Source organism: Spinacia oleracea, chromosome 1, assembly GCF_020520425.1.
Source record: "Spinacia oleracea cultivar Varoflay chromosome 1, BTI_SOV_V1, whole genome shotgun sequence".
NCBI lineage: Eukaryota > Viridiplantae > Streptophyta > Magnoliopsida > Caryophyllales > Amaranthaceae > Spinacia > Spinacia oleracea.
Window position 1 is genome coordinate 13,086,047 of NC_079487.1, and position 22,057 is coordinate 13,108,103.

The following is a 22,057-nucleotide window of genomic DNA, read 5'->3' on the forward strand; positions in this document are numbered from 1 at the left end:
CCTCCTCAATGTGCATAATAATGAGTCGTAAAACACTACTTATAGTCACAAACCAATACTCAAATTCCTTGACATACCAGGAACTAACACACATTCCTCACCGAATCAGCTAGTCAAGCACTATATTCACAAGCAGTTGGGCAAAATTGACGCATGTTAAGGCATCCAAGCAATCAAATATCAAATCATGGCTAACTTATCCACAATACTCATCATCATATACCAAGAATCAAAACAATTTCAAGTATGGGGAACAGGGAAGCATGATTTATCATTCATTGGAACGTATTTTTATATTTTTTTAATTTTTCTAATTTTTTTTTTTTTTTTTTTTCAAAGCGGTAAAACTATACTAGAAAGCAATAAATCTATACTAAACCTCCCCCCACACTTGAATATTGCAATGTCCACAATGCAATAATATGACATAAATAAAATAGGGGGTAAAAAATACTCACAAAGCTTCATTGAGGAGGGAAATGGGGAAGATTTTGAGATCCTCCTGATTGAATCCAACTGCTCAAGGTACCAAGAAAAGTGGATATTGACACCAATTGCTCTTTAATCTCTCCTTGCTCATTATTGATCTTATCAATTGAAGTAAGGATATATGTGAGAACCTTCTCTGTCAATGTAGAGGATGAACTAGAGACATACGGTGCAGGCACTGGCTCAGGAAGAATTCGAGTCCGAGTTCGAGGATGAACACCATCAAATGACCAGTTAGCCTCATCACGTAGGGACAATGCCTCTCTAGGGGGTAATTTGTCTTCATCATCTCGAATACACCAAAGGGTGGTGCCATCTTTCTTGCGAATCCAACCCATTAACGAGCATGCAGGAATGTCTATGCAATCGGTTCCCTCAGTGGGTTCTTCCTTCATAAGACGCTCCTTGTGTCCCAAATGAAGAGCAATAGGAGTTATGAGACCGCCAAGAACAATTGCTCCCATTTTGGTAGTGGTGTTTGCCAACTCTTTCATCTGCTTGATGAGGAATGCGCCTGTGTCAATGGGTTGAGTATGAAGCATTTGATATATCATGAATAATTCATCCCTTCGAGCCTTGCTCCCTTCTTGACGACCAAATACAGTGTTAGCTAATAACCTTTGGACATATCTAAGCGCTGGATGGCGAATATGATTTGCTGGGCTCATCTTTGAATCGTATGTACTCTCACCGGTTAATAGCTGCCAAACAGGATTTGCAGACCAACGCGCGGGAGTTAGTCTCACGCCACCAGGGGGTAACCCAAGCGCCTCATTAAACCTTGCCAAAGTCCAAGTATGCTCTTCATTGTACAATTGAAAACTAATAGACCCTTCACCGCAACCTGGTTCTGAGTAAGTAACTACCTTCAAGGAGCTTAAAAACTCTAAGGTGACTCTTTTATACGTTGGATATTTATGCATGAGAAAATTACCCCACCCAACATTAGAGAAAAGCCACTGAACATCATCTTCAATATTTAGAGTTTTTAAGGTATCAACATCACAGAATCGAGTTGCAGTTACTCCTCTCTCAAACAATCTCTCGTATTTCGCCTTATGCTCTTCATCACGAAATTTAATGTCACAGTATTTAACCACCACTTTCTCCTTGGTCTTGGTCGATGACGCCTTTCCCTTTGTAGTGGGGGATTTCTTCTTGGATGATGAACCTTTCTTTATAGAAGATGACCTTGCCTCAAGAGTGGAGTTATTAGTGCCGTTCTTTTGTCGAACACTTGAAGTGCGTGCCATTAGGAAATCTTAGTCTCACGCAAAGAAACAAATTATAATCCACAACCTTCAAATTATAATCCACAACCTTAAGCACGGATATACAAGCCGAAATTGCAATCAAGAAGGTCAGGAATTAAAAGCAACCGAACTCAATATAATCAATCCTATGATTACAACAGATTTTTTCAAAAATACTCAAGAGGATTGAGTTCTATATACCTGCCGTGATTTTTTTTACCTTCAATATGCCACAAAATCGAGCAAGAAAACCACTAGTAGTTCGCATGAATATGAGATTCCCTAAGAATGGCGAGTCGAGTTGAGAATTGGCACGATAGCAGCCGAGATTTCAGAAGATTTCGAACCCAGTAGTGCGATTTCCAATCAAGAACATAGCAAAGATCGAAGGGGTTCGCTTTTCGATCAAGAACACGGCGGAGGTCGAAGGGTTTGTTTTCCTGTAAGTTTCCTTCTTACCTTGCGTCTATGCTTCTTCTCCCCTTTTTTTTATTTATTTCATCAGGTACCTAGCCACAGGCTGTCCGTGGCTGGCTGCTGTTCACCGCGGAGTGGCTGCGGAGTAAACTGATTTGCTCAAAGTTTCAATGCATAATGTGAGAATGTTGCCGCAACTAAGCTGTGGAAAATCGAATCTGCCGCAACTAACTTGTGGACTAGGCTGTTAAACTTGCTGTGATGCGAAGACTCCAATCGTCGTGGTAAATTGCCTTCCCTGCATTCACCAATTCACATAATTGCATAAGAGGACGAGGGTAGGTATGTTGAGTGAATTAAAAGAGCTACTGGCATATTATAGAACTACCTAACCTAATAAAAACAAAATAAGGTAAAAACAAAAAAACTAAAACCAATACTCCAAAGTAGGAGAGCACTAACTAGACTACTACTACCTAAATTGTAACGCACTAAGGGAAATAAAAGGAAAAGAAAAAATGAAAATAGGTACTAGAATAAACTACCCCTAATAAAAATGAAAAACAAGCGCAAATCTAAGAGTAAATATATATATAAAAATATTATAAATGTAAATATAAATATAATAATTTCCTAAGAAAAAAAAAATTTATTTAAAGAAAGAGAAAAATTAAGAGTAGGAAAAATTGGGTTGCCTCCCAAAAGCGCTTGTTTATAAGGTCTTAAGCTCGACCTCCTTTTTGCTCATTTGTCTTGTGATGGTGTCGAGAGTGTGATGTCCACTCTTTCATCAATTGGATCACCTACTCGATAGTGCTTCACTCTTTGGCCATTCACCTTAAAGGTACCCCCATTTTTATTCCATAGTTCAATAGTGCCATAGGGGTAGACTTTACACACCTTGAATGGGCCCGACCACCTAGAGCGAAGCTTACCGGAAAATAGTTTCAATCTAGAGTTGAATAAAAGGACTTGATCTCCTTCCTTAAATTCTCTTCTCACAAGACCCTTATCATGCCACCTTTTGGTCTTCTCTTTGTAAAATTTCGAACTTTCATAGGCTTCAAGACGGAGCTCATCTAGCTCATTCAATTGTAACAATCTCTTTTCACCCGCTGCTCGAGCATCGAAATTTAAATTCTTAATAGCCCAATAAGCTCGGTGTTCTAGCTCGACGGGTAAGTGGCATGCCTTTCCGTACACCAGTCTATATGGGGTGGTACCAATTGGCGTTTTGAATGCCGTTCGGTAAGCCCATAACGCGTCATCGATCTTGACCGACCAATCCTTCCTCGTCCTAGCGACTGTTTTCTCCAATATAGATTTTATTTCTCGGTTGGACACCTCAACTTGACCGCTAGTTTGTGGGTGATAGCCAATTCCAACTCTGTGTTGCACTCCATACTTTTTCAACATTGCTTCAAATCGATTCTCCAAGAAATGTGTTCCCCTGTCACTAATTAACACACGTGGTAAACCAAAACGAGGAAAAATAACCTTTTTAAAGAACTTACTTACCACCCGAGCATCATTGGTTGGAGTAGCAATTGCTTCAACCCACTTTGAGACATAGTCAACGGCTACTAGAATATATCGATTACCATAGGAAGAAGGGAATGGTCCCATGAAATCTATCCCCCACACGTCAAACAACTCGACCTCGAGTATGTTATTGAGTGGCATCTCGTGCTTTCTTGAAATAGTACCGGTCCGTGGACAACGGTCACATGCCTTAACATATGCATAGACGTCCTTGAACAAAGTTGGCCAATAGAAACCACATTGTAAAATCTTCGCGGCCGTTTTTGTAGGGCCTGCATGTCCACCACATGGTAAGTCATGGCAATGATAAATAATACGGTTTACCTCACCTTCCGGGACACATCTTCTCATCATTGCATCCGCACATAATTTGTATAAGAATGGATCCTCCCAAAAATGTCTCCTTGCCTCGTAAAAGAATTTCTTCTTTTGTTGAGATGAGTAGCCATGAGGCAATGTATCTGTGGACAAAAATTTAGCTAAATCAGCATACCAAGGTGATTCAATTTGAGAAAGTGCTAATAAATGTTCATCAGGGAAAGAATCATCAATGGGGAGGTCATCTCCATCCCCCTTATCGAGAAGGAGTCGAGAAAGATGGTCTGCAACGACATTCTCAGTCCCTTTCGTGTCCCTTATCTCAATGTCATAATCTTGCAATAGAAGGACCCATCGAATCAACCGTGGCTTGGCGTGACTCTTAGTCATCAAATATTTCAATGCGGCGTGATCTGTGTGAATTATCACTTTCGAACCAACAAGGTATGAGTGAAACTTCTCTATTGCATAGATTACCGCTAGCATCTCTTTTTCAGTTGTGGCATAATTCATTTGAGCAGAATCAAGAGTTTTACTAGAGTAATAAATAGCGTGAAGTTTTCTGTCCTTCCGTTGCCCCAAGACGGCCCCTATCGCATAGTCACTAGCATCACACATAATCTCAAATGGTAAGGTCCAATCCGGGGGTTGCATAACGGGAGCAGAGATCAAAGCTTCCTTCAACCTGTTAAAAGCCTCAAGACAAGCATCAGTAAATACAAATGGGGCATCTTTGGCCAAAAGCTCAGTTAGAGGTCTAGCGATTTTCGAAAAATCTTTAATAAATCGCCTATAAAATCCTGCATGACCAAGAAAGCTCCGAATTCCTTTTACAGAATTAGGAGGGGGTAATCCCTCAATGACGACCTCTATCTTTGCTTTATCAACCTCAATACCCTTATGTGACACCACATGGCCTAGAACAACTCCTTGTTGTACCATAAAATGACATTTTTCCCAGTTCAAAATTAAATTGACTTCTTTACATCTATGGAGCACCTTTTCCAAATTTTCAAGACATACATCAAAAGATGTTCCATAGACAGAGAAGTCATCCATAAAAACTTCCATTGAATTTTCAATAAGACCTGAGAAAATTGCCATCATACAACGTTGGAACGTGGCTGGAGCATTACATAATCCGAATGGCATTCTTCGATAGGCGAAGGTGCCATAGGGACATGTGAATGTAGTCTTTTCCTGATCACATGGACGAATGGGAATTTGAAAGAAGCCAGAATATCCGTCCAAGTAGCAGAAAAAGGAATGCTTAGCCAAACGTTCAAGCATTTGATCAATAAAGGGAAGGGGAAAATGGTCCTTCCGTGTGGCCTTATTCAATCTCCTGTAATCGATACACATTCGCCAACCTGTAATAGTTCTAGTGGCGATTGGCTCACCCTTGTCATTCTTAACGACGGTCATACCTCCTTTCTTAGGGACTACTTGTACAGGGCTAACCCACTTACTATCTGAGATAGGGTATGTTATTCCTGCAGCAAGCAATTTAAGAACCTCTTTTTTAACTACCTCCATCATATTTGGATTAAGCCGTCTTTGAGGTTCTATGGAGGAGGTATGATCGTCCTCAAGAATTATCTTATGCATACAAAATGAGGGATTAATACCCTTAATATCATCAATGGTGTACCCAATAACACTTTTGTATTTTCTCAAAACGGTGAGCAGTTGCTCTAATTTCGTGTCATTAAGCTCAGCATTAACAATAACAGGATATGTATTATTAGGACCAAGATATGCATATTTAAGAGTGGAGGGAAGGGGTTTCAACTCTACCTCGGGAGGCGTAGTACTCTCCCCAACACTTGATACACTAAGGACTTCCTTCACTAGGGCGGCGGTTGGATTTGCTTTTCCTTCCTCAAGTAGCCGCGTGTACTCCCTTGGTTCCCAATCTTCCTCATTGGCACTTCCCACCAACACCGCTTCAAGTGCATCATCCTTTCTAATCAAGGGAAGTTGCTCACGTTCTAAATCATGAAGAGCATCCACTTGGCAAATAGTCTCTCCCATGGAAGGAGTTCCCATAGCATTCAAGAGTGAATACTCCATTTTCTCGTCTCCCACCTCAAAAGTGATTTTTCCATTCTTCATATCAATGATTGCACCTGCAGTGGCTAAGAATGGTCTACCAAGTATAATGGGGACATGTGCATCCTCTTCCATCTCCATCACAATGAAGTCGCATGGGATAAAGAATTTTCCTACGCGAAGAGGAACGTCTTCAAGTATACCCAAAGGAAACTTCACCGACCTATCCGCAAGTTGTAGAGACATGCGCGTAGGCTTTAATTCACCCATTTGAAGTTTCTTGCAAATAGAAAGCGGCATGAGACTCACACTTGCACCAAGATCACATAATGCCTTGTTGATCTCTATATCCCCGAGCTTCACTGGAATTGAGTAGCTACCTGGATCACCTAATTTCTTAGGGAATGTATTTTGCAAAATAGCACTACACTCTGCATTCAACGCGACAGTAGCATTCTCCTCTAGCTTCTTCTTGTTAGAGAGCATATCCTTCAAAAATTTTGCATAGGATGGCATGTCGGATATTGCATCTAAGAATGGAATTTTGATGTGAAGCTTCTTCAAAATATCAAGAAATTTTCCATACTTCTTCTCTAGCTTAGCTTGAGCCAACCTTTGTGGAAAAGGAACTTGTGGCGCATATGGAGCAAGTGGTGGTGGAGTCGATGTCCTTGGTTCTTCCTCAACTGCACTACTATCAATCACCGTGTCATTTGTGACTACCTCTTCAACAACCTTCTTTGATGGCTCCCTTACAGGAGGATCTTCCAACTGCTTTCCACTCCTCAAAGTTATGGCATGCATATGCCCTTTTTGTGGTTGCTCTGTTTGACCTGGAAAGGTGTTTGGAGTCTTCATAGTTTGGCCAACTTGGTGAGCAAGTTGACTTACTTGATTTTCCATGAGCTTACCTTGAGCTTGCAACTGTTGGATGGAACTTTTGGTGGTAGAGATAAAGTCCTCCATCATAAGCTCGAAGTTGGATTTTTGTGGGGGTGGTTGCATAGGTTGTTGAACTAGAGGTGGCCTTGCTTGGAAACCAGGTGGTGGTGCATTATAGTTGTTATTTCGAGGTGGTGGTGGATTTTGTTGAGCTTGGGTATTCTTATAAGAAAAGTTTGGATGATGTTTCCAACCTTCATTATATGTGTTTGAATGTGGGTCATATGGCCTTTTGGGATTCGAAGTGTAGAATGCATTGGCTTCCTCGATCGACATCCCATTAGTGTTTTGCGGACATTCAGGTGCAGTGTGACCTTGTACATTACACATTTGACAAGTTTCAGATGAGCCAGAAGAAGATCCTGCTTGAAGCTTGTCGACCTTAATTGTCAACGCCTGCACAGAACTAGTTAAAAGGGTTAGAGCATCAACATCATGCATACCTCCCTTTTTAGCATTGCGTCGTCCTCCTGGATGGTAGTTGTCATTTGCTGCCATCTTCTCAATCAGCTCCTTCGCCTCAGTAGGATTCTTTGTCATGATAGAACCTCCAGACGCAGCATCAATATATATGCGAAATTCATGGGTCAAACCATTGTAGAATGTTTGGATTAGCATCCACTCAGGAATACCATGGTGAGGACACTGTCTCTGTAGTCGCTTAAATCTTCTCCAAGCTTCATATAGAGACTCATCATCAGATTGATGAAAGGTAGCAAGCTCGTTCCTTAGTCTCGCAGTTTTCTCTTGCCCCAAGAATTTAACTAAAAAGGCCTTGGCAAGCTTGTCCCATGTATCAAAGGAACCGGTACCTTCGTCTCGTAACCATTCCTTCTCCCTATCCCGTAATGAGAAAGGGAAAAGACGAAGTCTTATAGCGTCATCAGTAACACCGTTAAGCTTCATCGTATCACACTTCTCCAAGAAACTGTCAATATGAGTAACGGGGCAGTCATGTGGTAGGCCTGCAAATGAATCATTGGAGATGAACTGAATAAACTGAGGCTTCAATTCAAAACTTTGAGCAGTAACAGGTGGCTTGACAATGCTGGAGAGGAGTCCTGTTGTAGTGTCAGGAATTCCATACTCCATAAGGGATTTTGGTGTTTCGTCACCCATGTTTCTTCGGTTCTGATTTCTCCTCCGTCTACCTCTTCGTCTTCTTGCAGTAGCTTCGATTTCAGAATCAAGAGAGGTTAAGTCTTCTGAACCTGAACTGCGAGTTCGCATGCAAACAAAAGACTAAAGAGGAAGATCAAAAACACAAGAAACAATAGCCGAAGCAACAAATCGAAAGCTTAGTAAAAACGAATCTAAAATAATCAGATTAAAAACCGTTAGTCCCCGGCAACGGCGCCAAAATTTGATAGGCGTGTCGCGTACCTAACAAAAATAACCTAACAAGACCACTACTATGTAGACGGGCAAGCAAGGGTCGGATCCCAAGAGACTATGGTTCAAACAATTATATAGACTCAAGCAATTACTAAGCAAGTAAACAATTCAAATAAATGATAATCAATAACTAAAGAACTAATTAAAGGGATTAAACTAAATAATAAGATAAATCAATACTAAAGACATCCAAGATCAAGCATCACCACGAATACAATTAATGCAATAGTCGTTCTACCCCTAACATATAATTCAATTGATTAATGAGGAAAAGCAATCCCTATATAATACCATTGGTCTCTCCCGAGTTATCAATGGCTTCTCTAATCACAATCAAACCTACTTCCGTGGAATCATGCAAATTAAAGACCTTGAACACATTACTCTAACTTCCTAATCATCCATTCAACTACTCCCGTGATGAACTTCAAACCCTTAATTGATTTATTCAAACCCGTCAAAACCCAACTCCCGTTGTGATTAAAACAATGGATTAATAACAATACTAGTTATCCCTAATCTAATATTGGCATGAGCACAATCAATTAAGCATATCAATTGCAATTATCATTAAGGAAATTAAAGAATTAAATCATGCATTAATCGTATTCGGGTTCCGCTAGATCTCGGAATAAGGAAACTACTCGCACATATTAATGAAAATAATAATGATAATCAATAAAGAAAACATAATTAACAATAATAAAATAAGAGAATTTAGAGAAGAAATCAATACTTGGAATTAATTATCAAATCTTGAATCTTGAAAGCAAAACCCTAGAAAATAGTATGGAAGAACGTAATACCCAAAAAGAAGTCTAAAAGTAATATCTGAAAAAAATAATAAAAAGTCCTCCAATAAAAGACTATCTAAAGCCTATTTATATCCTAGCATAAAACTAGGTATTTTTATCCAAATAGGACTCTCAAACGCCACCAAAATGAGCTGCCACAAGTGGGTTGTGGCACGAAGAAAACTGCCACAACCGGGCTGTGGAACGGACTGTTTGCTTCTGTTCTGCTCCAATGTCGACGCCCACAACCAGGTTGTGGCCAAAAGATTGCACGCCACAACTAAGTTGTGGAGCAGGCTGCCACGATGCTCCATTGATGCTCCATTAGTGCTAGAAACGCTCCATATAAAGAAATTTCTCGCGATTAAAATAAATTCCACGCAAATCGAGCCTTATTCCTACAAAAACAAAAACAAACAAACCGAGAAGAGCAATATCGAAATAGGAAGAATAATAGCTCAAAAAGACTAGGAGAATGAAGAAAACACAATAAAATATGACCAAATATCACATATAAATCATGTATAATATCGTGTTATCAAGCCCGCTCAGCCTCAAGGGCACAAACAGTGGTGGGAGAAGGATTACTACCATCAATCGGGCTAGCCACTATTTCTACAGGCGGCTGAGCCTTCCTAACCCATACATTGTTCCGGCGACGATCTCTGCGAGAGCTTGCATTTCTTTTAACAACAGCAGGCCCCTTCATGTTAGGCACCTTTTTAGGCCTGACACTGGAACGGGGAAGAACTTCCTTTCGCTTTCGATCAGGACGAGCTTTCACAGTCTTAAAACTATAGGTACGAGGTCTGGCAGAATCAGGACCCTCATACTTAACACGAATACGAGGTATCAAAAGCTCAGCCGGCTCTCCATTACGAGCCTCGGTCCTCACATCCTTGTCATCGAAACTCATCCACAACTTATAGTTTTCAGAAAGACCCACAAACCCATTTGTAGCTACAGCACAACGCGGGAGACCATCATAATACCTAGCCCACGCTAAGACCCGTGTTTGTGCAAAGGTCGCTACCTTAGGTGGTACCGTATCAGAAAAGGGGATAGTCTGCCTTAAACCATATTGACGCATGACTCGGTAAGGGAAAATATAAATGGGACAAGATAGCCCCAACAAAGAAATATAAACTGATACATCAGACCCCCCTGTCATAGTAGTCAAACCCCACCATGGTACCACCCACTTAATAGAACAAATGCCGTAAGTAAAAAAGGAGGTCCATTCGGCCTCGTCCTGGCCTTGGTGCAAGTATTTTCGGTTACCCAAAGCTATAGGGCGATAATGTTTAGGATCGGCAGGAGCTTCCAAAAGTCTAAGCCGTTCCGCAAGCCATATCTGCAAAAACAGGTACGATCGAATCAAAAGAATGAAAAGAAAGAAAAAAGGTTCCTGGGGCGCAGTTTCAACGCCCAGGACCAGGCGCCGAATATTCCAGCGCCCAGCCCTGGGCGCTGAAACTCAGCCCCAGGCAAAAAAAGAAAAGTGGCGTATATGTGCGCAAAGAAAAAAATAGATTACCTGCAGTAATAGGGGGCTTCCCTTAAAAATTTCGGATTTGGCATCCTTCTTCAGCTCATCCGCACTCAGCAAAGTCTCAGCGACAACCAACGGCATAATAGAATAGCAACTTTCCATCTGGCTAATCAAGGGGATTAGCCTTATGTCGCCGAACTCACCGTTATTATTCGACAGCAAATAATGATTCAACAAGAAAAATACAAGGGCTCGAATGTTCAATTTTTGTTCGGTCATATTCTTACTAGGCCTAAAATGATGTTTTACGAGTTTTGCCAAGTTAACCTTATCGTCTACGACAAGTTCAGCAAACATGTTATCATCTAGCCCTAGGAAAACCCTTATGGTTGTTTTACCCTCTTCAATAGTGCCAGGGGTAACGGGAGTAGCATTAGTAGGATAACCAAGGATCGCAGCAAATTCATCAGGCAAAGGACATATTTCATTGCCCCGAAAGGAAAAAACATGATGATCGGAGTCCCAAAAGTTTAGGGCAGCATGCAGAAAATTATAATCAATATTAATTTGTTGTAAGCCTAAAAGTGCCTCTAAGTGGTATTCTTTTAACAAAGCTTTTTCTGTGTGAGTAAGGGCTCGTAGCCAACGCCTAACAGTCCGTTGGAGTGAGAAAGTAGGGGTCGACATGGCAAAAGCAGTAAATAAATTAGAGCACGGCAAAAAAAAGAGAGAAAGAATTTGAGAGTGGTGGAAAATAAGGACGTACTTAGCCCCTATATATAGCTGAACGCACCCAATAAACATCCTGATCCCATTCGGAAACGTGTTTAGAAATCCGAAAATCAAATATTACCAGGAAAGAACTTTCAGCGCCCACCTCTGAGCGCCGAAATTTTTAACGCCTGAGCTTGGGCGCTGAAAATACAGCCCAAGGCCCAGATTTCACAAAAACGCGGAATAGGAAAGGACTTAAGACTGTGTTGCTAAAACACGAGGCCCTATTACAAGTAAGATCAAGCCCAAAGCACCTTTAGCTCCCAAATAAGCAAAAAATAAGAATAACCTTGAAACTTGGTCGAAACTTAGACTCATCTCAGAAAACGCTCATGTACACTTTTCAAAAAAAAAAAGCAAGTTAAATATCATGGTCATTCTTCGAAACACCAAAAATATGTGTCGTCAAGTCATTGGTTTTCCAAATAGAAAATGTCTGTCTGTCAAAGGGATAATCCGGGCCAAGCCGAAACCGGATGTCGCCTGAAAGCTAAAGTCGCACTCCACGGCTTCACTAAAATAGCACACTACTATAGGAGATCGCTCGCACATACGAGCGTGACCCCAAACATGATTACAAGACGCGAAAAACGACCAACAAGCCCCAACACTTGGGGGCTCGCGAAAAGTGGACTCCAACAAAGCGTGCAATCAAAATCACATTCCCAGACTGCGCCACGCACCATAACATGTTTGGATATCTCAAAAAATATTGTTAAACAAAAATATACACAATGTGGACCCACTTATAGGACACATCTAATCAGGAAATATTACGACCCACCAACAGGTTGTAATCACAAAAGCCCTTCTACATAGGCAAAATAAGAAATGGGCTCGCCCACCCTCAGCGGGCGGGGTCTGCGCCACTAGCCGCGCAGGTCCTCAGTTTTCGAAAAATAAAATCTTCAAATTTAAAATAGGCTCGCCACCTTCAGTGGGCGGGGTCTACGGCGCAAACCACGTAGGTCCTTATTTTCAAAAAAAACAAAACAAAATAAAATTTCAAAACAGATTCGTCCACTTCAGCGGACGGGGTGTCTACCCTCAGCGGACAAGGTTCGCCACCTTTAGCAGGCGGGGTCTACGTCACAAACCGCGTAGGTCCTTATTTTCAAAAAATTTCAAATAGATTCGTCCACTTCAGCGGACGGGGTGTCCACCCTCAGCGGACAAGGTTCGCCACCTTCAGCGGGCGGGGTCTACGTCACAAACCGCGTAGGTCCTTATTTTCAAAAACATCAAACAGATTCGTCCACTTCTATCGGACGGGGGGTCCCCCTCAGAGGACAGGCTCGCCCACCTTCAGCGGGCGGGGTCTGCGTCACTAACAGCGCAGGTCCTTAGTCGCTGCAGCGATAATTTTTATTGGATTTTCCTTCGTTTTACTTCCTATAAAAACAAGGGTACTGGATTTTCCTTCGTTTTACTTCCTATAAAAACAAGGGGGTTTTCTCGTTTAGCCAGCCCTGAAAATGAGAATCTTTAAAAACGTTTTACCTCGTGATTGGGCTTGGCCAGGCCCAATTACACTTTACAGCTTTAATTTCGAAAACATCTGTAGTTACTCCCAATGACAAACTGAGGGAGTTTCTACGCATCTTTAGATCCTTCCAATGACAAAGTGAGGAAGTTTCTATACCATCAGTTGACAAATCCCAATGACACGTGAGGGATATGTCGACACTTCAAGTGATGACCCTTAAGTCAAATGTTATCACTCGGGGGCTCGTGAGACCCTCGCAAAACAGGTCACATACACCATGGCTTGTGCGACGCACTCCGTCTAATAATTTGACCATCGCAACCCTCCAAGACTCAGTCAAAGTGGGGGCTAACTGTAGACACCTACTTTTGTCCCCATTCTCGCAAGGGAAAGGTTCGATGATGAAAGCATAAAAGCTCCACTTGACAACGCATCTCCTATAAAATAAATGAATCTCGATTCCCCATTTCATTTTACCCGAAACCTGCTATTTATGGAAACCTGCTAAAAATAGTAGCTGCCGTAAAAGGTAGCTTCTAAAAGTGGCAAATCATAAAAGATAGAAACCTCTCAGAATTAGGTGTTGCACTCCAACATAAATCCTAAATGAGATAGAAAACTGCGAGAATCCTATTCCTAAAAGGATTCGAAAATAAGAGTTACGTATTAATTAAAATCCTAACGAGCCTAGAGTTCGTAACGGGCCCAGACGCATTCCGTCACAAATTGATACGCGCTAAAAGACTCAAATTAATCTCAAACTCTACGGATTTTAGAATCCGAATTTGACTAAACAAAGAACTGCCCAGACCCTATTTTCAACGCCTGGCTCTGGGCGCCGAAATCTTCGGCGCCCAGGCCTGGGCGCTGAAAATACCTAGGTACGTTTCTTTTCCTAATTCTTTGTGGATTAGAACTCTGCAATTCTATCTTTCCACGAACTCTTCCCTATAAATAGACCCCTAGTTTCGACGTGAAACGAAACACAACAACACATGATATATTCTAAGTATTGACTCTAAACCCCTTAGCCTAAGCCTCTCGCTGCGAAACTGTTCACGCGTTCTGTCGCAATCGATCCATAAATCGAACAGAACGTATCCTGTCCCATAATCGAGATTCGTTAAATAAAAAGGAGAAATGGCAAAGTCAAAGTGGTTAATTTTCTGAGAACCCTGACGCACCTCTCAATGGTGCGTCGTAATGTGTCCCTTTTCGATGATTTAACTGCTTTCCTCGCCCTTTTTATGAACTGTTAAACTAACCTAATATGATTGTTCTATCACGCCTAATAAATATAATATTTTTGGGAAATCGGATTATCATGCTAGGTCCCTTAATGCTATTTAAATCAGATAATCACGATCGAATTAGTATTATATGCTGCATATTGCTAAAATCAATTCAGATTAGTTTAATAGTTAACGCATGTCCCTTCAATTATTTATGCTGAGCTAGTAAGGATATCCTGCCTTTGGAGTTATCGACGAGCGAATTACTCCTCTCGGTAGTTACAGTCCCCCGAACCCTCAATCTCTACCTTGCGGGTGTATATTGAGATATCCCCACACCAGGGATCACAAGGGAACCTACGGCCGTCGTGGTCAAACATAATTGCACTCCCTTTATGTCACGATAACCGGGTTTTGTCAGTTTTTCTCATTGTCGTTAAAAACTGAATGGCGACTCCTATATTACTAGTCAATTGGGTGTATACTCACAGGAAATCCAATTACACTTGATTGAATAAAAAGAATCGTCACACCCACGAGGGACAGGTCACGCATTAGCCTCGCGCTTTTTCGACCCCCTCACAACAACCACATAATGAATGTAAGGTTCTGATCATAGAAAGTAAAAGCTCAGTTTAAGCTTAGTATGTTTCGTCCTATAGTTGACATGTCAAACTAATCGCTTCTCCCATGATTACAGACCCCGGAAAGAGAATTCACTAGCAGGATTTCTGGACTAGAAATCTATAACAAGAATGTCAGGGATCTTCTCAATTATGAATCTGGTCGCACCCTTAAGCTAGAATCTAGGACCGATTAGTGTGTTGGAGGGGAGAGATTGGTTTCTATGCACAAAACAGCTAAGTTGGGTCCACATAAGCTAGAAATTCTCATTTGTTTTGAAAATAGTAACTCGCCCCTTTCCAAAACTGTAACAGAAATACAAAAACATGGAAACAAATGCATACACGCCCCAGTGTAATTCGTAAATAACATACGTGACAGTTAATGAAAGATTACGTCAACAATATTACGGTGTATATGCAAGGACTAAATAAAGTATTAACATGGTGCCATCAGAGAAACTACTACAAATTGGTCGCAAATCTAGATGTCATATACTGAATCCTTAGTAGCACAAAAATATATAGAATGTGAGTCCATTTCCAACTAGAATACAATAGTGCTACACTGCTACATGCACATACAATTTCACTGGACAAGCTACCTAATGTCACTGTCTGTATCATCCTTCCATTAATGTGTTCAACCAAGAAAATTCAATAAAGCAAAAGAGAGAAACGCCACTGCACTAAAACAACCATTTCAATTTCTCATATTTTCTTTTTTCTGAACATGGGGAAAAAATCAGACTCAATCAAACTAGAAAATATCAGACACAATCAAACTGGAAAAAAATAAGACCCAATCAAACTGGAAAAAATCATACACTTCGTATTATTATTGTCATATTCTTCTCTCTCTCCTTTTCTCTTTATTTATGAAATTGGGAACCATTTCAGACATCAATTTCAGATTTTCAAAGGAATTAGGACAAAACACTAGATATGACAGTAAATCATACTTTGAATAATATTTTTCTAATACCATAACTAACTAGAAGAATTGTAACGACTAGAACAACACATGTATAAGAAAAAGAGAATTAGTGAGGATGACCACTTATGGTTTGACAATTTGTAATCTTTGAGTGTTAGTTTAGTTTGACAATTTGTAATCTTTGAGTGTTAGTTTAGGCCTTGCTAATGCTTACATGCATGGTTTGTGATTTTTAAACCGTAGCATCACAAAGAAAGACTTTCTCAACCTTAAATGATTATTTGCATACAGCTTCCCGCCCCCCTGGCCATAATTAGACTATAATTAGACTGGAAAAACAAGTGACAGTGCCTCTCCCTTATGCTTTATCCCAGTTTAAATTAAAGAGTAACAATTCATGTAAACAAATCAGAACAATAATCAAGCATAGCAAAATAGAAATGCATGATTTAAAAGTCGTCAGAAAAGCAATCAGTGTAAAAATATTAAGAACATCAAACATCAAGCTTAAACAAACAGATAGAATCAATATTAATCTACACTGAAGTTTACACCTACTCATTTATATCATTTTACGTAAGGCCATGTGCTTTACACCAATTGAAATGAGTTGATGTTGAATAATATTGGTCTTTATTGATAATAACTGATTTATATTTATTAAAAATGATTTCACTGATCAATGTTCAAACAAGGCCACATATAGCTGCATTTATATCCATTTTATGCATTCCTTTTTAAGTCTTAACATTTGTGAGTTGTTACAACTTACAAAAGGGAAGTCGGAAACTTAGACATCATAATTAATGTAACAAGCATATATACAGGAGTCAGATTGAGAAGATATAACACTTACATTATCACTTACGTTGTGAACTTGGATGATTTCCTGGATCATCTTCCAAAAGTATGGATTATTGCATTAGTTTTCTGTGCAAACAAACCGCTCAAACCATTTCGACTTCCCCAATCACATCCACGGCCTTTATCAAACTCGCAGAAAATGAAATATTAGAGTTCTCCTCTGCATCATATTTTGATATGTACCTGCTCATTAATAACAAAATTTCAACAATTAGATAATGGGACAGGAGCCACAATGTCTTCCTCTATTAACATCGATGTCAAGAACTCAAGAAACCTACAGCTATCCAGTTTTGTATGTTACAACAATCAGATTAGGAAAAAGATATTGAAAAACCTTTGTAAAAAGTTCATACTTAAAAACCCTGTTGTGAGTCTTGCTAGACATGTTTCAAAATAAGTACTAGTTACCTGAAAATATTTTCTACCTTCACAAGAATCTTTTGGCACGGAGCAGTAATAGTTTATCCAATAGAACTAATTAACTGAATTTACATAACTCTAAACTGTGTAAACAAGCGCTTGTGATTACCTGGAGTACAAAAAGTCCATCAGTAGCCAACACAGACTCACAGTAGCAAAAGAACTCCTCAACGTATTCATGTCCTAATCTACTAATTCATGTCTTTCAGCTATTTCTAGGATCTCACTGTACCATAAAACAGAAGAAAAATAATAGTTAGAGAAAAAAAAGGAGGAAGAAATATTATATTTAATGGCTACTGCATTTTGTAGAGAATTTTGAGGTCATACCAAGTGAAAATTCAATCATATTATTGGGCACTCTGCAGTTGTCGGTAATCATAGAGAAGGAGCGTTATGCGATTCTGTATGCATAACAAATTTATTGGACGGGAATGTGCAGAAAGGCATTGGATAGAATTTAAAGAGACATAAAACCAAACAAGTCAACCTCCTTCAACAATGATGCCACTAGACAACGTAAGCTGTTAAATTTCACACAAAACTGCATGATTGATGCATAAATGAGTCTACAGACCCTCATCTAACAGATGTTCTCAAGAAATACGGATATGACTAAGAGGCATAAACTACAAATAAATATTAAAATAAATTCTCCATGTTTTTTTTGAGTGCAACTCGAAATCTAATGCGTGTTTTCATACAAAAAATAAGACAAGTAATCAACATTCTCATCGTAATGAAAACAGACCTTAACTAGCAATATAATTCAGTTTGTTTTGATAGGCAACACAAAAGTTCTACAGATGATCTAGGTAAATTTAAGTCAAGTTTGTTTTGATTGATAGATGGGAATATTATCGTTAACAAGTTAAAAGATTAGACTCACTGAATAGCAACATATTTAGGGACTAGGGCAGGTACAAAGCCAATCAAAGAGTAAGAGGATGCTCAATAACTCAAAATGCATGCAGGAAGCAGTCCATGTAAACCTCGACACTATGTAACTTCAATCTAAAAACATAAAAAACATCTTTCCATAGTAAAGAAACATATCAGTCAATATGGCAAGAGGGTGACATTAGCATCTTTCCAATGTGTTTGTTCCATAAAATTTAAATCTTATTGTATTTTGAACTATTGTTGAAGCATCAAAACTCTTTTTCCTTTTGTTCATTGGTAATACAGAGAATACTAAGCGCGATGAATTTATATTTTTAATACTATTGAGAAACACAAAATGGTTGTTCATGACCAGCGCATGACAGGAGAAAGATAACCAATTACAAAGTGTAATACATGATATAAGGAAGTTCAACAAACTCTTAACTTCATAGGATTTGTGATGAAGGGAAGTTCTTAGCAAAGAAAGTAAACCTAGTCCGGGTACTTAGCATGTGAATCAAAGTACACTTTGAGAATCTAGATAAAAGAATCTAATTTCATGGCTAATGAATTTATATTTTTAATACTATTGAGAAACACAAAATGGTTGTTCATGACCAGCGCATGACAGGAGAAAGATAACCAATTACAAAGTGTAATACATGATATAAGGAAGTTCAACAAACTCTTAACTTCATAGGATTTGTGATGAAGGGAAGTTCTTAGCAAAGAAAGTAAACCTAGTCCGGGTACTTAGCATGTGAATCAAAGTACACTTTGAGAATCTTGATAAAAGAATCTAATTTCATGGCTAATCTTCCATAAATTCCACAATAAAGTAAATGGTGAATCTAAGTCACGTAATTCCACAATGTAATGGTGAATCTAAATCACAGAATGCCACAATGTGCTGGTGTCTACTAGATTGCAGGTTCTAGCTTCACGGTTGCTAACAAAATCATTGTGAACTACAAGGTCGTCACTTATTTGTTAAATACACTGAAGACCAAGAAGGTACTCTAGAGATAATGAATAGCTGCTTCATGGATATCAGCATATCCACAGGGGCACGAGCTTCATGTATGAGCTTGAATTGGTCATGTGACGGGGGGCAATTATGTGGAGACAAGAAAGAACCCAAAAAAGCTATGTTACATGATTCAAATTAGATAAAAAATTCAAGCAAACTCAGAAATTAGATTATACTTTCTAAAGGAACAAAGTCGGTACTCTTTTTAGTCAGATTATCAGGTATGTTTTAGTATGAAGCACGCATAAAAAGGTTACTGATACTGTAGCTTAGATATATGACTAAAAGACTTGAGAACTGACCTGGAGTTTCTCTTAAGAACTTTTCAGTCTTTCACCATACTCCTTTACTTCCTGGAGACCTTTATGTAACTGCAAGCAATCCCATATTATAAAAAAAAATAAGCCTTTAATCTTCAAATGCCCAAACCGACATCGAAAAATGTGCTAATAAAATCATCCAAGTATATACCTTAGTCAGCCGCATTTGACGTACTGAAGATTGTTTTTTTTAGCAGAAATCAATAACTCGTCCAATTTCTATTATCACCATAAGGTTCAGGTAATCCAGAATTAATACACCAAAATAACGATCTGATTATGCTAAATAAGCAAAAAGGAGAGTGTTGAATACCAGGGATATTTTTTCCATACCAGCTACTAGTCGTTTCTTCTCTTCTAACTTCAGCTCCATTTCCGATTTCTGATAAAGAGATATTATTAGTCGCTTTTGAGTTCTGATAATACAGTCCAATGAACGAAACCTAGAAGACTATTATAAAGGTCCTTGTGTATGAAATGATATAGCTCTTCGCCAGGAGAGGAGTAGACTCGCGAGTAGACTATTCCACACTCGCGAGTGGTTAACTAAATATTTATAGCTTATTTTATATATGATGTCAAGTTGTTAACTAAGTGCCACACATATACTGTTGGATATTAGATTACCAAAACATGCTATTTCTGGTGCCAATTTGAGCAGCAGCTAGCAATGAGGCAGAGAAGGACAACCAGATAGACTCTTCTAGGCTTCAGCACTACCTCTCGATTGCTTTCCTCTTTCGAATGTTGTCACATGGTAGCCTGAATGTAAGAAGCAACAATTTTAAATCAAACCATTTGAAAAAACTAATTTATAAAATTTGGGGAAAAGAGGAGTACCCTGGCCTAGGTGCAAAGTAACATCATAATATGTTTTGTCGAATTCACTGTTGCAGCCTCCATCAGAACCTGAAGTCCCGTTCGTCGCAGAAGAAACCTTGGTTGCTATGGGGTAGTACTCAAGATACATAGGTTTCGGGCGTTCAGATGGTGTATGAAATCCTCTAAGCTCATAAATCTACAGATCATAAAAATACAGATTTAAAACTGCTATATTAGTCCACCCCACACAGTAAAACTCGATCACATGAATGGGAGAAAGAAATATAGTTACTTGTCTGGTAAGGCCCTCTGCTCCTAAATTATTAAAAAAATAGGTAAAAACTGCATCTTTAGTCTTAGGTAAAACACATAGTACCATGTCAGAAGACCAACAACATACATCAAACAAAAATTATAACTATTTAGTCATATAAATACTGTGAAGTACCTGCCTGCGTGAATGCTCGGGTTGTTCCATCAGCAATTGGTCCTGCAGTAGCAAGTACTCGCATAAATCGATATTAATTTGGGTGCTTGTCGTACAATAATAGCCTCAAATAAAAGACACAAATAACCAAAGGGAAGGCACTACAAACTACAGCCACCTTCTTAGCTTTTACAGACAGTAGGCTTTCACTGAGTTGCTTTTCCAGCTGCTGCACTTCTTTCAAGCTCAAGTTTGATAAATCTTTACCCAGCATCCTCCTATAATTGACAATGGTTGTTACTAGCCCAGCCTATGACAGAGTTTATAATAAAAGACCACAAACTTGAATCAATGACAGTTTTGAGGACATATACATTTGTCTCAATTGGAGTTTTGTTATCCTGTCTTTCAGACTATCAATCTCCTTCAAATCTTCTCCCTGCAAAAAAAAAAGAGATCCAAGAAAAACATAATAGTTTGATAAGAGAGGCTTGTTTATACAAAGTAAGCAAAGAATTGTCTAGCTGGCCATAATCAACAGAATCCATGCCTGACATTAACTAGATACTTAAAAAAAAATCTAACTATACAAGTTATGCAACAGAGAAACAAAGGGAGACATCTTTGTAATCATCAATCAAGTATGAAAATATAAACACTTCATCGGGAACTAAAAATAGAATTTGAGTCAAGACCCTTGTATCTCAATCACGAGTGTTGTCTTTCCGCTTTGTACCTTAAACAAGACCAGTAAGGATCGCTGAATTTGGTCTCAAAGAAGGCACATGTGACGTGACAATGTAATACCTATAAAACCTAGCCATAAAGGACATATTCCAACCAAATAAATGTGGTAACTTCAAAAAAAAAAAACCTCTAAAAAATTCAAGAAACAAGCAGCAACATAGCATCACTCCTTGTTACAAATGCACACTCAGCTAAATTATACTATTTGTCGATTCAGTGCTCCTAAAAATGCTTAATTTATCAACTAGGTGATCCCAATGTAGAACAAAATTCATAAATTTTATGCAAAAGTTAACCTTAATTTCCAAAACCCACTTCAGAAACTTCAATAGAAAAAAAATAAAGACCTAAAAATAAAACCCAGAGATAAATTAAAATTAATCAACAAACAAACTAGAAATAAACCCTAAATTCAAACTTAAAATATGTTGAATTTTTATATAAATATTTTTAATTGCCTGAAATATACTATGAGTAGGTAGACAAGAAAGTTCAAGCACAAAAATTTCGGCAACAAAAATGAAAGCAATAAATAAAATCAAACCTTCAAGAACTTCTTCGCGTGAATTGGGAGAATTTATCTGACAAACCAAAGAAGCCGGAAATCCAAAACCCGCAACTTAGAGCGAATATCTCTAACAAAAACACTAACTTATTGAAGCTTGAGATGGTTATATTTGGCGAATTTTGAAAACTATCAATCAGGGTTTCCCTCCTTTTGTATTGAGAGGAATGACAAGATTACTAGCAGATTGCAAAAGAAATTGAGGTGATTCGTTTGTGCTAACCTGTT

General features: G+C 39.0%; 1 protein-coding gene, 2 long non-coding RNA genes and 1 other non-coding gene across 4 annotated transcripts; 1 reads left to right on the forward strand and 3 right to left on the reverse strand.

The window, feature by feature from the left end:
• The first annotated feature begins 7,641 nt into the window (after window positions 1-7,641).
• LOC130466516 (small nucleolar RNA R71) lies at window positions 7,642-7,748 on the forward strand. Its single transcript, XR_008926739.1, has one exon. It is a non-coding gene; the product is annotated as a small nucleolar RNA R71 (small nucleolar RNA).
• An 8,684-nt stretch (window positions 7,749-16,432) lies between these two features.
• Window positions 16,433-17,414, reverse strand: LOC130465734 (uncharacterized). Its single transcript, XR_008925746.1, has 3 exons — window positions 17,364-17,414; window positions 17,143-17,259; window positions 16,433-16,793 (listed from the first exon to the last, which is right to left on the reverse strand). It is a non-coding gene; the product is annotated as an uncharacterized lncRNA (long non-coding RNA).
• Window positions 17,415-19,132: 1,718 nt separating this feature from the next.
• Window positions 19,133-20,057, reverse strand: LOC130465735 (uncharacterized). Its single transcript, XR_008925747.1, has 4 exons — window positions 19,896-20,057; window positions 19,602-19,650; window positions 19,420-19,487; window positions 19,133-19,319 (listed from the first exon to the last, which is right to left on the reverse strand). It is a non-coding gene; the product is annotated as an uncharacterized lncRNA (long non-coding RNA).
• A 40-nt stretch (window positions 20,058-20,097) lies between these two features.
• LOC110798508 (MADS-box transcription factor 5-like) lies at window positions 20,098-21,061 on the reverse strand (the record flags this gene model as incomplete). The annotated part of the gene is made up of 4 exons (XM_056831790.1): window positions 20,892-21,061; window positions 20,696-20,795; window positions 20,539-20,580; window positions 20,098-20,286 (listed from the first exon to the last, which is right to left on the reverse strand). Coding segments are annotated over exons 1-4 (333 nt in total), but the record flags the coding sequence as incomplete, so codon positions are not given.
• Between the last annotated feature and the right edge of the window lie 996 nt (window positions 21,062-22,057).